Source organism: Mesoplodon mirus, assembly GCF_964341445.2.
Source record: "Mesoplodon mirus genome assembly, chromosome: 16".
NCBI lineage: Eukaryota > Metazoa > Chordata > Mammalia > Artiodactyla > Ziphiidae > Mesoplodon > Mesoplodon mirus.
Window position 1 is genome coordinate 35,830,606 of NC_138992.1, and position 15,282 is coordinate 35,845,887.

Here is a 15,282-nt window from a genome sequence, read left to right on the forward strand (position 1 = left end):
TGCTTCACTGTAGCTACTGACATACTCAAGTTTCTGCAGAGTCCAATTTCCTGAAAGAGTGGTATACAGAGGCTATCCCTACATGCTCAACTCCCATTCATCCCCTAACAACGAAAGCTCCTCTGGCCAACTGACCTTGGCCAATTAAAAATTTTCAGCTTCATTGATCTTGATGACTTTACAGCATGTCATGCAGTTAGACACCCTCTTTTTGAAACTTTTCATTTGTGTCATTCATATATATATATATATATATATATATATATATATATATATATATATATTTCATATGTTCCTTTGTTGCCTACTTCTCAGAATGAAGCTTCTCAGTCTTCTCCATTGGCTCCTATTCCTTACTCTTTAATGAAAAGTTGCTCAGAATTTAATTTTGGGCTTTCTTCTCATCTTGCTGTGCATGGTCTCCCTGAGAGATCATGCACTCCGTGGCTCTGACTACAATCCATATGGTGATGCCTCCCAAACCTGTTATCTCTCATTGAGAAAAACCTAAACCACACCTCAGACATGAAAATACTTTTACCAGCTATGTCTTCTGGTATCCCCACTAAAAGAAAAATGTTTATTTCCTATTCCTCTTCTAAAACTCAGCTTGTAACATTCTATTTTAAGTTGTTGTGGCAAAGACAGCTAAATAACCTCTAATATCTATTCTCCCTTTTTGTCTTAGTTAAAAGCCACACGTTTTGGCCAGGTGTGTGGCCTTAAAGAAAAGAGACTACCATCCTGAGACCCCTGCATAGCTACATATGATCATGTGATGAATTTCTGGCCAAGAGAAGTGAAGCAAAAGTGAAGGGTGCAACTTCTGTACAATATTTAAAGAAATAAAAGAGCCCTCTTTACTCATTTCCCACTCATTGAAATGCAGATATGATAAATGGGTGAAGCATCCATTGTGGACCATAAGGCAAGCCTGGCAACACAGGCCACCCATGGGGAATAAGATAGTACCTGATCTTAGAGAACCTTAACACCTCTGTATGCCTATTCAAAGCTTTCACATGAGAGACATAAAATTCAATCTTGTTTTTTTTTTTAAAAAAAAAAGCCGCTATGAACATTTAAATATAAGTCTTTGTATGGACACATGCTTTCATTTCTCTTAGCTAAATACTGAAAGGATATCATAAGTAGATATATGTTTAATTTTTTTAGGGACTACCAAACTGTTAGTGACTTCGTTATGTTACAGTTCTACCAGCTGTATATGACACTTCTAGGTGCTGTATATCCTCACCAGTGTTGGGTATGGTCAGTCTTCTTAAGTTTGTCTGCTCTGGAGGGTGTGTAGTGGTAGCTCATTGTGGTTTTGATTTGCATTTCCCTGGTGACTACTGATGTTGAGCATCTTTTTCTGTGCTTATGTACCATATATATAACTTTACTGGTGTAGTGCTTGTTCAAAAATTTTGTTAAATTTTTTAATCGGTTGTCTGTTTTCTAATTATTGAATTTTGAGAGTCCTGTATATATTTTGGATACGAGTCCTTGATAAATTACATTATTTCCATATATTTTCAAAAAAAATTCAATCTTGTTTAAATCACTGTTATTGAGGGTTTTCTGATACCTTCAGCCAAACTTAATACAATCTTAAAAGTTACAGTTAAATTACTGCTTAGTTTAAAAATACTATATTTTGAAATCAGGTCAGGAAAAAAACATAATTAGAAATATTCTACATAATAGCCCAAGTTCATTGTCAAAAGAAAGATTCTTTAAAAAAAAAAAAAGGAAGTCTGAAAACTTTCACTATCTGTAACATAAACAAAGTAACAAAGTGCTTTTCAAATATCAGGATTTTTCATATTTATTTCTCTTTGAGAACTAAATAAAATAGAATTTCCATATGCTGGACAAAAACTTTAAATATCTGAAACATCATAAATATTTAGTTTAATTTTGTTGGAAGCATGAATGACTCCAGGATATATTTAAGGACATATCAGGGAAGAAAAAACATGTCAGGAGTAGTGTTTCACTTTGGAGTTTATGCCAGGAACTGCACCATTGAAGTGACACCCGATTAAAGCCAGGAAGAACCTCCATGCTCATCACAGAGGTGAATTGTTTCCTGGTATATCCATGTTGGTAGCTCTGACACAAAATTCTTAACTAGCTTAGTCCAATGGAACTGGGCTGAAAATTTAGAACAATTCCTTTGACCAAAAAAAAAAAAAAGGAAAAAAAACAAAAAAGACACTCTGAAGTTGGCTGGTTATATATTAGGTTTTAGAGAGGAATTTTTACATAGACCTCATTTTAAGGCTGGTTATGCCATTCAGGAATGAAAGAGGCAGCTAATAATCACAAAATGACTACTATAACCTGGAACTTTCATTTTTAAAAAGTACCATTAACTATTTTCTAACATTGGGTAAGTTGTTTGACCTCTTAAAGACTCAGTCTCCTTAATTATTAAGTGAAGGGGTATGTGGGATTATATGTATGTCCAATTTCCTAGAGATACATATAATCCCACATGAGTTTTCTACAGATAGCCACATGCCTCACTCCCTCACCTGCTTCAAGTATCTAGTCAAATATGAAATTTTAGTGAGATCTACTGTGACAACATTAATTATCACCTGACAGTTCACTAAAGCTCTGTACATTTTTCCCCTTTATTCTTTTTGTGCTTCAATTTGGCAAGTTTCTATTGCTATGTCTTCAAGTTTATTATTTCTTTTTCTGCAATGTCTACTTTACTGCTAATTCCACCCAGTGAGTTTCTGATATCAGATATTATATTTTTCATCTCTAGAGTGGGGCATGGTTCCTTTTTATGTCCTCTATTTCTCTCCAAATTGTATTCATCTTTCCTCAAACATCTGAACAGTTATAGTACCTGTTTTAATGTACAAGTATTTAATATACCTGCTAATGCTATCATCTGTCATTTCTCAGTTTATTTCTATTGCTAGTTTTCCTCCTTGTCAAAGTTGCCGGCTTCTTTGCATCTCTAATAGTTTTGGGTTGGATGCTTGACACTGTGACTTCTAAGTTGTTACATATCTGGATCTTGTTGTATTCCTCTTAATAGCACTGGGCTTCATTTGGCCAGCAGTAAACTCACTCACTGTTTTGGTTTCTTCAGAGGCTTTTTTAAAGTGTGTTTAAGATGAGTTTAGGTAGGCTTTACTCTATGGAAAGTTTAGCTCCACTACTGAGGTGTCATCTTCTTGGGGTCTTCACTGAATGTCCCGAATGGTCAGTTGGAATTGTGAACTAAGCACAGTGGGAACCTGAATGCCTTTTAGCCATGTGTGAGCTCTGGGAATCATTCAGACCATAGGTCCTTGATCATCCTTTGCCCAACTTTGAAGAGTCTCATCCTATTCAGACACAGCTTACTATTCAGCAAATACTCAAGGAGAAATCTATGACTGATCTCTGAAGCTCTTTTGCTCATAGCTTTCTCTCTCTGAAACTTTGTCCCATAATTTTCAGTCATCTCTGCCTCCTTGTACTTCAATCCCTTTGCTTCCCTAAACCTCAATTCAGCAAGACAGCTGAGTTCAGCTTGATACAACTCACCCTGCTCTGTGGTCTGGAATGTGCCTTCAGTCAAAAAGCCAGGATAATCCTAGGGCTCAACTCATTTGTTTCCCTTCTATGAGGGATCACAGTACTGTACTGCCTACTGTCCGATGTCTAGAAACTTTTTTTGTTCTCCCATATATTTTGACCAGTTTATTAGTTATTTACAACAGGAATATAAATCTAGTCCCTGTTCCTCCATCAGAGTCAGAAGCTTAAGTTCTATATGTTTAATTTGTGGCATTATCTACTAAAATTTACATCAATTATCAAATCTTCATTTATTATTGTCTTGGTGTTATTTAAGGAGTCAAATTAAAAGGCCTTCTATTATTTTAACTGTGTACTTACAGTGCTTTAGACTTAAGAGGTAATATATAAACATGTAAGATAAAAATAGCTAGTATTTTTTAAAGAGCTATCATTTATGAAGGATCCTGCTTTTTAAAGTTTTCGTCTCCATTACACATATTTTCATCAAGAGTTCCAATTTAATGTCCAAAACATTTCCAAAACATAGGGTAAACAGATGTCATAGTTTTTAGTGGTTTCCTTGTTTTGAAGGACATACAGATTCTCTAGAAGATCATTTAGAATTTTGTGATAATACATTATCTTCACGTGAAACATGCTTTTATTCTGGCTTGGCCTGCCCTACGTGCCTATATCACTGAAATAGTGCTGTTCTGCTGTCAACACATTTCCAGCCATCAAGCACATGTTCCCCCTGCAGCCAGCTACTTAAGATTGGTTAATTGAGATTGGAAGAGGATGTCTGCTTCTTGATGAATAATTAAAAAGCAAAATCAAGCCCAGTGCAATATCACCAAGCCTCAGTCTTCATGTGCCAGTACTACTACATAATTTGGGGATGAATTTAAGACCAACTTTGGACCTTAGGTTGAGAATGTAAGAACTTAAAATTATTTTAATAAGAATTCAAGCATAAATTAACACATTTCTCCACTTGTAAAATTCAGTTAAAAAATTAAAACGTGCATTCCACAACAATGTGAATACACATCCTCCTCAACTTACAATGGGTTATGTCCTGATAAACCCATCATAAAGTGAAAATATCTTAAGTTGAAAATGCATTTAATACACCTAACCTACTGAACTTCAGAGCTTAGCCTAGCCTACCTTAAATGTGCTCAGAACACTTATATTAGCCTACAGTTGGGCAAAATTATCAAACACAAAGCTTATTTTATACTATATAATTGAATAACTCATGTAACTTACTGAATACTGTACTGAGAGTAAAAAACAAAATGGTCGTATGGTTGTGAGTGTTTTGGTTGTTTACCCTCGTGGTTGCATGGCTGACTGAAAGCTGTGGCTTACTGCCCCTGCCCAGCACCACCAGAGAATCCCACCTCATATCACTAGCATGGGAAAAGATCAAAATTCACATACGAAGTATGGTTTCTACTGAATGCATATTGCTTTCACACCATCATAAAGTCGAAAATCTGTAAGTCAAACAGATGATGAGTTGGGGACCATCTGTAAACTTAACACAATTGAACTGTACGCTTAAAAAAGTTAAGATGGTAAAAGTAAAACAAAAACAACAAGAAAAAAGGTTTGTAAAAGGCTATGAATATCTTACCAAATTCATTATAGCTTATGATACAATGTAAGTAATAATTAAAATAGTGATAACCACATTTAGAAGTAGATACAAATTCAAAGGACTCATAAAGCATTTTTAAATTAAAACCAAAACAGGAACTGTATACTTTAATTAAAAATAAAACAGAAAATTTTGAAACGTAATTCTAAATAAAGGAAATGATTAGTACAGAGCATTCTCAAGAAAAGAGAGAACAATACCAACAAGCCTTCTAAAGAAGAGAAAATGGTGGCATCCAAGGGGCAAGATACATTGGTCATAAAGAAGAAATATTATACCCAGGGATTTTTACTTTCTACAAATGCCCACAGTCCAAAAACAAGCAAGCACAGGCATCAATTTGCTAACTGTTCATTGTTATGCTGGCTTGAGTAAATATCTGGTGATATACAGACATCCTCACCTATAAGGAAAATACCTACAGGATATATAACCTAAGGGTTCTAGAGATGGGGAAACACTAAAGACAGAAAAAGCAAATATCCACAACTCAAATGCAAAGAACCACAGTTCACATTTTTAATTTGAAATAAAGAATAATGTGTTGTTTGCTGGATCATATGTTACTTCTGTTTTTAGTTTTTTAAGGAACCTCCATACTGTTCTCCATAGTGGCTGTACCAATTTACATTCCCACCAACAGTGTAGCACGGTTCGCCTATCTCCACACCCTCTCCAGCATTTATTGTTTGTAGACTTTTTCATGGTGGCCATTCTGACCAGTGTGAGGTGATACCATATGATCCAGCAATCCCACTCCTGGGCATGTATCCAGAGAAAACCATAATTCAAAACATCTGATGTGCTCTGATTTGCATTTTTGCCCACAACATACTTTCCAATTCTACCTCATTCACATCACTATTTAGTTTTGTGTCAATTGTTTCTTAGACAGGAGGACATTAGTTACATTCATTATCAGCTGAATAATTTGACCCAAAGGGTAATAATGAATCATGCTCAACTTAGACAATTGAAATATCAGAATTTTTAACTGTGGCCCACTTAGCTTGGGCAAAAGACCCTTGGTCGTAGTTATTCTAATTGTTCCTTCCTTTCAGGGAACACAGTATAAGACACATTGGGAAGTGTCACTCTACGTTCTCTCTGTTAAATTAGTATGTATGGAGGATTATGTATATCTGATTTAGTAATAGAATATGGATTTGTGTATGATCTCTAATGAACAGCTTATATGTGACCATAAAAACAAAAATCTACAGAAACATGCGTCAGTGACAAGCCAAAGAGAGGCCTTGAAATTTTGGATCAGTTTGAAGCCCAAATCAGGGTGTTCACTGCTGCCTACCAGCAATTCAAACAATACAGAAGCATATAAAGTAAAATTCAGTAACCCAAAAAAAAAAAAAAAGATACATGCACCCCAATGTTCATTGCAGCACTATCTACAATAGCCAAGACATGAAAATAACCTAAATGTCCATCAATAGAGGAATGGATAAAGATGTGGTACATATTTAAAATGGAATATTACCCATAAAAAAAGAACAAAATAATGCCATTTGCAGCAACATGGATGGACCTGGAGATTATCATACTGAGTGAAGTTAGTCAGACAAAGACAAATATCATATGACATCACTCATATGTGGAATCTTATTTTAAAAAATGATATAAATGAACTTATTTACAAAACAGAAACAGACTCACGGATTTCAAAAACAAACTTATGATTACCAAAGGAGAAATGTGGGGGGGAGGGATAAATTAGGAGTTTGGGATTAACACACACACACACACACACACACACACACACTACTATATATAAAATAGATAAACAACAAGTACCTACTGTATAGCACAGGGAACTGTACTCAACATTCTGTAATAACCTATATGGGAAAAGAATCTAATAAAGAATGAATATATGTATATGTATAACTGAATCACTATGCCGTACACCTGAAAATAATATAACATTTTAAATCAATTATACTCCAATAAAATTTAAAAACTAAATAAATAAAATTTAAAAAAAGAATAATGTGTTTATGTTTTTAGATTATAAAGTAATAATTACTGATGAGAAATTATGTTTGGAGTTTTTCTTCATTTCTTCAAAATAAAATATTAATTTCTTATAATTAAGTGGGAAAGTATATGAAAGCAAAATAAATCTCAGATATTAACCGATATCATTCATGAATTGATAGGTAACAGATACGAGATGCGAATTTATCTATGAAACTTCTCCATGCATAGCAAATGCATTCTGAAATCTATGGTATTTTCTACATAGTTCTGTCATGTAATTTCATTTAAATCATAAGTATTTTCTGTCATCTTTACTCATCCTTAACAATTACTTTACATCAATTATCAAGTGTGATTTTAAAAACTGGACTAAATAGTAAAGCAGGAGGTCAGAATATGTGGCTAATATGCATATAAAATTAAACTTATTTTTACCAATTGATACTTAGTGGACACTTATTTTATCTTATTAAGAGGTGATATTTATAAACCATTATGTAACCTACCAGTTCAAGAGATCTAAAGTCTGAAACCTAGCATGGTATCTAAAGGAAATATCTAATTTTATATTAAAAAATCAATACAAGTTACAGATCATCTTCCTATGATACAAAAAATAAGCAAAAGCATTTTTATCAATTGGTAAAGAAAATCTCAACATATCAAAAGGCTTGTGGATACTGACAGGTGGAAATCTAATGATTCTACAAAATAAACGTAACATCCTATTTTAAGAAAAGTAATAGAACACAGAATAATAGTTATGTATAAAACTCCACAAAAATGTATGTTAGCATTTTTACTGCTGTTGTTTTTAAATATGGTAAGGAAACTAACTTTTCTTCTAAACCACAAATGTTAGCTTGAACTTCCTTGTGTATACGATCATATTTTAAATTCCTTAAGGGCAGGGATCATGTCTTATTAATATTCCTACCCTCAAAATTACTTACAACAGAATCTTGCCCATTATAGATATTAAGTAAGTGTTTTCGAGTTATTGAAAATATAAAACATTTTTTAATATGGTTAGGGATATATGAGTTATATGGAATAAAGCTGAATATCTAAGGGAAAACATTAGAAATTTAAAACACTACTTAAAATGAAATCACAACTTCTTCTTTTCTGATTTGGATTCCTTTTCTTTTTCTTCTCTGACTGCTGTGGCTAAAAGTTCCAAAACTATGTTGAATAACAGTGGTGAGAGTGGGCAACCTTGTCTTGTTCCTGATCTTAGTCTATCAACAGATGAATGGATAAAGAAGATGTGGCACATATATACAATGGAATATTACTCAGCCATAAAAAGAAATGAAATTGAGTTATTTGTAGTGAGGTGGAGGGACCTAGATGTCTGTTATACAGAGTGAAGTAAGTCAGAAGGAGAAAAACAAATACCATATGCTAACACATATATATGGAATGTAAAAAAAAAATGGTCATGAAGAACCTAGAGGCAAGATAGGAATAAAGACACAGACCTACTAGAGAATGGACTTAAGGACACGGGGAGGGGGAAGGGTAAGCTGGGACAAAGTGAGAGAGTGGCATGGACATATACACACTACCAAACGTAAAATAGATAGCTCGTGGGAAGCAGCCGCATAGCACAGGGAGATCAGCTTGGTTGGTGCTTTGTGACCACCTAGAGGGGTGGGATACGGAGGGCGGGAGGGAGGGAGACGAAGAGGGAAGAGATATGGGGACATATGTATATGTATAACTGATTCACTTTGTTATAAAGCAGAAACTAACACACCATTGTAAAGCAATTATACTCCAATAAAGATGTTAAAAAATTTTTTTAATAAATAAAACAATAAAAAAGTGGGTTTTTTAATTACAAAAAAGGAAATAAAAGAAATTGTTTTATGGAAGAATATTTATGTTTTATATCTGCACAGGTGATCTAGCTAACCAACGGGGGGATGAAAGAAGACTGAGATGTAGGGTGGATTGCAAGAATTCACTTTAAGAAGGAACATAATGATATTATTGGGAGATGATTTTCCATGGGTCTCTTGTGTTTTTTGCCTGTCTTACAAATAGAGGCAGTCAATGCCTTTGTTCCCAACGTTATTTTCAAGGATATCTGTACAGTGTACAGCCTCAGAAGACAAAGATATTGTCTTCCTTCTGAACAAAGAGCAGGTTTGCTTACAGTCTTGTAAGGTACATATAGGGCCTCCCACTAGAGAAAATGGCAGGCATAATTTCTACCCATTATAAAGGTTCAGGTTCCTCTCCTGTAATATAATCCACTGTACACAGGTATCACTTGGCCCTCTTTGTGCCATCCTGTAGGAATTAGGCTTAGGGCAGGGACACAAAAAAATGCTAATACTTCGGTAACTGCTAATGCTATAGATAATAAAGTCCTTTGTCTCCACTCCAGGATTCTTGGGTCTCTGGGCAGCATTCATGAAATTATGGCCTGGATAACTTCTTAGCTTAGAGGTAGGGTGAAATCACAGACCCTTTAGAATTCTTGACACATACCTGTTATTGTTTTTGTTTTTATAGGGCTGCTGGCATATTCAGAGGCCTGATATGATTGTTGCTTTGCCAAGGGCGCACTTCCAACAGACACCTCATCCTCCTTCCTTCTGCTAATTGGCATAACAAGAGGAACAGCTATCACAGGCTGCTGGAGAGAGTCAAATAAAAAACTGAATTATTTACTATTTCTTAAGCAGAGAAGGTTAAACAGAGCATCACTGAAGAAAGTCCATCACATGTTGTGGTTGAGGCTTTATTCATCTTTAATTAATAATCACCCATAATCCCCACCCACCCAGAGATAACCATCATTTTTTTTGCATTTTGATAAATTTTCCCCCAGTATCTACATATTTTGCTTTCAATTGAGGTATCATTGAGGTACATCTTTATATTAGTTCCAAGTGCATGACACAGTGATTTGATATTTCTGTACATTACAAAATGATCACCATGATATGTCTAGTTATCATCTGTCACCATACAAAGATATTATAATTGACTACATACCTCATGCTATACAGGGGCTTTATTATTTTAAATCAATGAATCAGTCAATCTCTCTTGCCCTCCCTCTTGGTCACTGTCTCTCACACACACTCACACAGGAATATTTAACAATTTCAATTTTAAATTAGAATTCTGTGTGAAAACCAAGAGAGCTTGGAATTAATTAAAATTTAACATAAATTTTAGTAAGAAGTATAAAGGTAACATGTTAGAGGCAAATCAAAACTAAAATTAACTTTGAAAATTATGATCACTAGTAAATGAAAAGTTATCCTTATAAAATGATATTTTAGGCAAGTACTTCTATAAACTGATTAGGTACATGTTAATATGGACAATCCAAATTTTTTTGAGAATTGCTGAAAATCTCTATATTGTGTCTGACAAAGTGATATCCACAGCATATTTAGAAAGCACAGAAAAATACCTATAGTTAAAGAAAGCTGGAAAACATTACAATCCTATATTGAATGCATGAGTGCTGAGCTGGACAATAAAGCAGCTGTTTCATCTTTATTCACTGAAATAAAGTCTGATGTTACTGCTGATGACGCCCAATACAATCTTGTCAGATTTTTGGCCAAAAAAAAAAAAAGTTACTTTTAAGTTTGCTTCAGGATCAAAGATCAATGTTGAACTGAGTGGAAAACAATCATCAAATGTTGGGTTTTAGCCACAAATTGAGGAGGAAATTGCAGCTTGGGAAACAACAGATGATAACTGTGATACAGCTGCATCAGATGGTGAATCTGGAGGGGGTTGGTTAGGCTGGAGTGTGGTCCAATGTTACCCTCAACACTACAACATCCACACTTTTATAGATCCAACTTTAAGTTTCACCCAACTTATGGTAACTATTTAATATTATTTAAATTATGAATAAATATTTCAATGAGAACATAGGTTCATTATATAACCATATAATATAGTGGAAAAAAAGCCAAATTATTTTACAAGTTGTTCCCTAGGGTGAGTAAATGGACAAGAAAACTGATAATGAGAAAATGAAAGATTAAGTATATTGTGGGAAACACCACAACGTAGAATATCTGCTTTCATGTTAAGTATTTAGTCAAACTGATAATATTTTTACAAATCTAAATAGGAAATAATATTTAAGAGCTAGATAAGAAATGCTGAGTCTAATTTAAACTTGCTCATCTATAAAACAAGGGGGTGGAGATGTCTACTAGAAAATCCCTTTATGCTCTAACATTTAGTGATTCCATAATCCCTTGAATTTCCTGGACATCATTTATAAACCTGGAATTGATGAAGCACTCAAAGAAGTTAGGACCAAGTTTAGAATCAAAATTAATACATAATATGTAATTACAGAAAACTTCTGTGCTGTATAGTGTGATATTTAATTCATGCACAATAGGTGAAAGATGAGATTGATGGAAGCTATGATATTGGAAATACCCAACAACAAACAAACGAAAAATCTTTCTTTTGGTGGTTGAGACTCTGGGTGCATTTTCACATCGGTAAAAATGTAGTAAAAGGCCAAATAAAAACCCTTTCTAACAAGAGAGCAAGGCTCTTACATGTCTTCTACACAGCTGTATCCAAAATACCTTTAACAGTGAGCAATAGAGACTCTTCATAAATATTTGCTGAATGATTGCTAATATAGTTCCTACATGTCAGGCATGAAGAGGCACTGGAAAAAATGTAAAAGATGAGTGATTCCCACTGCTTTTTTGGAAATATGACTACCCCAGTCAAAAATATCAAAAGAAGGAGCATTTATTTCTAGCAACCGCCTGTTGCTCTGCTTACATTCTTCTGCCTTCTGGTACGGGATATTCCCCCAAATTTCCATTGTACCCTCATCCCATATCTGTCCTATTGTTGCCCCATCAATATCTCGTGGTCCCAAAATACCTAAAAAGCCTTTTGTCCCTCTTCCTATAAAATTTTTCTTTATTATTAATTTAATAAATGTAAAAATAGAGGAACTAATGAAGAATAAAAGAACATCCATATTTTCATTATAACCAATAATTACTGGCAATTAACAATTTATCATATTTGCTTTTTTTAAGGAGAAAAGTAAAATATTACAGATAAAGCTAAAATCCCCTCTGATTGCTAACTGCCCATTCCCTCCCAGAGTCAATCACTATTATGATATTGATACAATCCTTTAATTTTTTACACCCATATTTACTTACACATATGCCATATATATAGTTTACATATAATATATACTATATATAATATGTGATATGTAGTAGATAATATATAATATGTAATATATGCAGGGTGGTTTGGGAAAAATATAATAAGTACTCTCATATTGCATATGTCCTTGAGAAACTGATTTTTGCATTAAATAGAATTTTGAGACTTCCATACTAAAACCTATTGAATAATTTTTAACAAAAAAATAATACATCATGTTAACATGCCATGCTTTATTTATCTGCTTCGTTAGAGACAGTCATTTAGGTTGTCTCCAATTTTACACCATTGCAAAGAATTCTGCAGGGACAGGCTTATACATGACTCCTTAGGCTCATATGAATGTCACTGTAAGAACACAGCTCTATCAAAAAGTGGAATTTTGGGGTCATAGGCTACAGTCATGTGTAATTTTATTAGACACTGACAAATTTATTAATTTTCACTCAAAAGAGTAATATATGAATTCATCCATTTTCTACATTTTCACCACTACTGAATACTAGCCTTTTTCCACACAACAGATTTTAAAAGTGAAGATGATTAGTTATGGGTTGATAAGTGTTGCAACTGGGCAATAAGGTCATAGGGTTCAACTATACTCTCAATTTTCCATGTTGGAGAAAATGTAGAACTGAAATAGTAGATTAAAGGCATTTTCAAAGCATATTTTTGAGATATGCTGAACTGTAGCAAAATAGTAATACTATAAAGTGCTGACAAAAATATAAACTGTACACCAATTCTGGAAGCAAACTGGCAATATTACAAAGGCCTTAAAATATGCTAAACCACATGCCTAAAGTTACTAGTTACACTTCTAAAAATATATTCTAAATGAATAATTAAAGAAAAATGCAAATATGAAGATATTTATCCCAATATTATTTGTAACTGAATGATTAGGATTATGGGTATTTATTTGTTAGTTTATCTTTTAAATGAAAACTACTAGTTTTGAACTTAGAGAAATATATATATTTATACTTAACTTAAAAATACTTATGTAACAATATAATAAAAACAAAATAAAAAGTCAAAATCTTTGAAGGTACTTGGTATCAATCAAACAAATGTATAATTTACTTAAGCTGATATAACGCTACCTGACATTCAGGGATATCTATGGTGTACTGGAGATAACTGCATCACTTATAAAATAACCAATGAAAAATTTATAATACAATGAAATATTATGCAGCCCTAAAAAATAAGAAAATCTTGCTATTTGTGACAACATGGATGGACCTTGAGGCCATTCTGCTAAGTCAGACAAAGAAAGACAAATACCACATTTATATGTGGAATCTAAACAAAACTAAACCCAAAAAACCCAAAACATCAAACTCTACATACAGAGAAGAGAGGGTGTTTGCCAGAGACAGGGGGATTGGGGGAGGGGTGTGTGTAATGGGTAAAGGCAAAGTACTAACTTCCAGTTATAAAATGTAGTGTACAATATGATGACTATTGTTAATAATATGTATTGTATATTTGCAAGTCACTAGGAGAGTAAATCTTTTCTCATCACAAGGGAAAAAATTATTTAACTATGTGTGGTGATGGATATTAACTAGACTTATAGTGGTGATTCTGCAATATATACAAATATTGTATTGTTATGTTGCTACCTGAAATTAATATACTGTTATATGTCAGTTATATCTCAGTAAAAAAAAAAAAAAGTTTACAACTAAATTTTTCTCAAATTGTCCCTGCCATTAGTCTTAACTTCTCCATTACTCATACTCCGTATTTTGTAAACTTTCTAAAATCCAAGTCTATTTTTAATTAGTTTCCTATACTTCCTCTGTACCCTTTGGGATAAAGTCTCAAACACTTACCATTACAAATAAAATCTTTTATGAATTGGTTCTCAATTTCTACCAGTCTCTATAAGAACACTTGGCTCTAGCCTGGAAACACTGAAGGTCCCTTTCTTGCCAGGTTACTCCATCGTCTTTGCCTCTGTTCACAGTTTAGTCTAGAATAACCTTCCTTGTCTGGCTTACTTTTATGATGCTCAGCTCAATTGTCAATTCCTCCTTCTAACACCCATCCTCACCTGATCATGAGAATGTTTCCTTTTATGTTTTCATATACTCCTGTAAATACATCTAACGTAGAAATTACAGTCAGCCCTCTGTTGATCTGGAATCCGAGGATACAGAGGGCCAACTGTACTACACCAAGGGACCTAAGCATCGTGGATTTTGGTATCCACAGGGGAGGGAGGGCTGGAACCAATCCCCTATGGATACCAAGGGAGGTACCAAGAATGGCATTACTACTATATTCCTTCACATTCTCAAATACACTAAATACCTCTAGAGGAAGGGATATTCTCAACCATGATTTCTGTTTCTATAGCCCCAGTACCTAGCATACTGCACTATATTCTGTATGTATTTGATAAAAGGAAGCATGAAATGGAGAAGGGATGGCAGAAGTTTCAAATGAAATTAGGACAAAATGAAGAAAAACTTTTAAAAAGATGCTCCTTGAGACAAGGGTTGCACTTTTTTTTTTTTTTTTTTTTTTTTTTTTCCCGTACGCGGGCCTCTCACTGTTGTGGCCCCTCCCGTTGCGGAGCACAGGCTCCGGACGCGCAGGCTCAGCGGCCATGGCTCACGGGCCCAGCCGCTCCGCGGCATATGGGATCCTCCCAGACCGGGGCACGAACCCGTATCCCCTGCATCGGCAGGCGGACTCGCAACCACTGCGCCACCAGGGAGACCCGGGTTGCACTTTTTTAGTTAATTTTTATATTCTTATGTAAATGTAAAATTATATACTTTTCTCCTATAAATTAGCTTTAAGTTACCTCAGAAAAAAAATACAAAGCTATTCCAAGTAGAACGTTATAAAATTACAATTAAGTCAAT

At 34.2% G+C, this 15,282-nt stretch overlaps 1 protein-coding gene across 9 annotated transcripts in view; it reads right to left on the reverse strand.

The window, feature by feature from the left end:
* The window catches only part of VPS13B (vacuolar protein sorting 13 homolog B), a 791,361-nt gene that overhangs the window by 478,938 nt on the left and 297,141 nt on the right, over positions 1-15,282 (reverse strand). For 8 of the 9 annotated variants that reach the window (XM_082600779.1, XM_082600780.1, XM_082600781.1 and 5 more), the window contains one exon: positions 9,698-9,845. In XM_082600779.1, coding sequence (XP_082456905.1) covers positions 9,698-9,845 — 148 coding nt within the window. The remainder of the gene's footprint in view (positions 1-9,697; positions 9,846-15,282) is intronic. The other variant, XM_082600778.1, reaches the window with a different exon arrangement.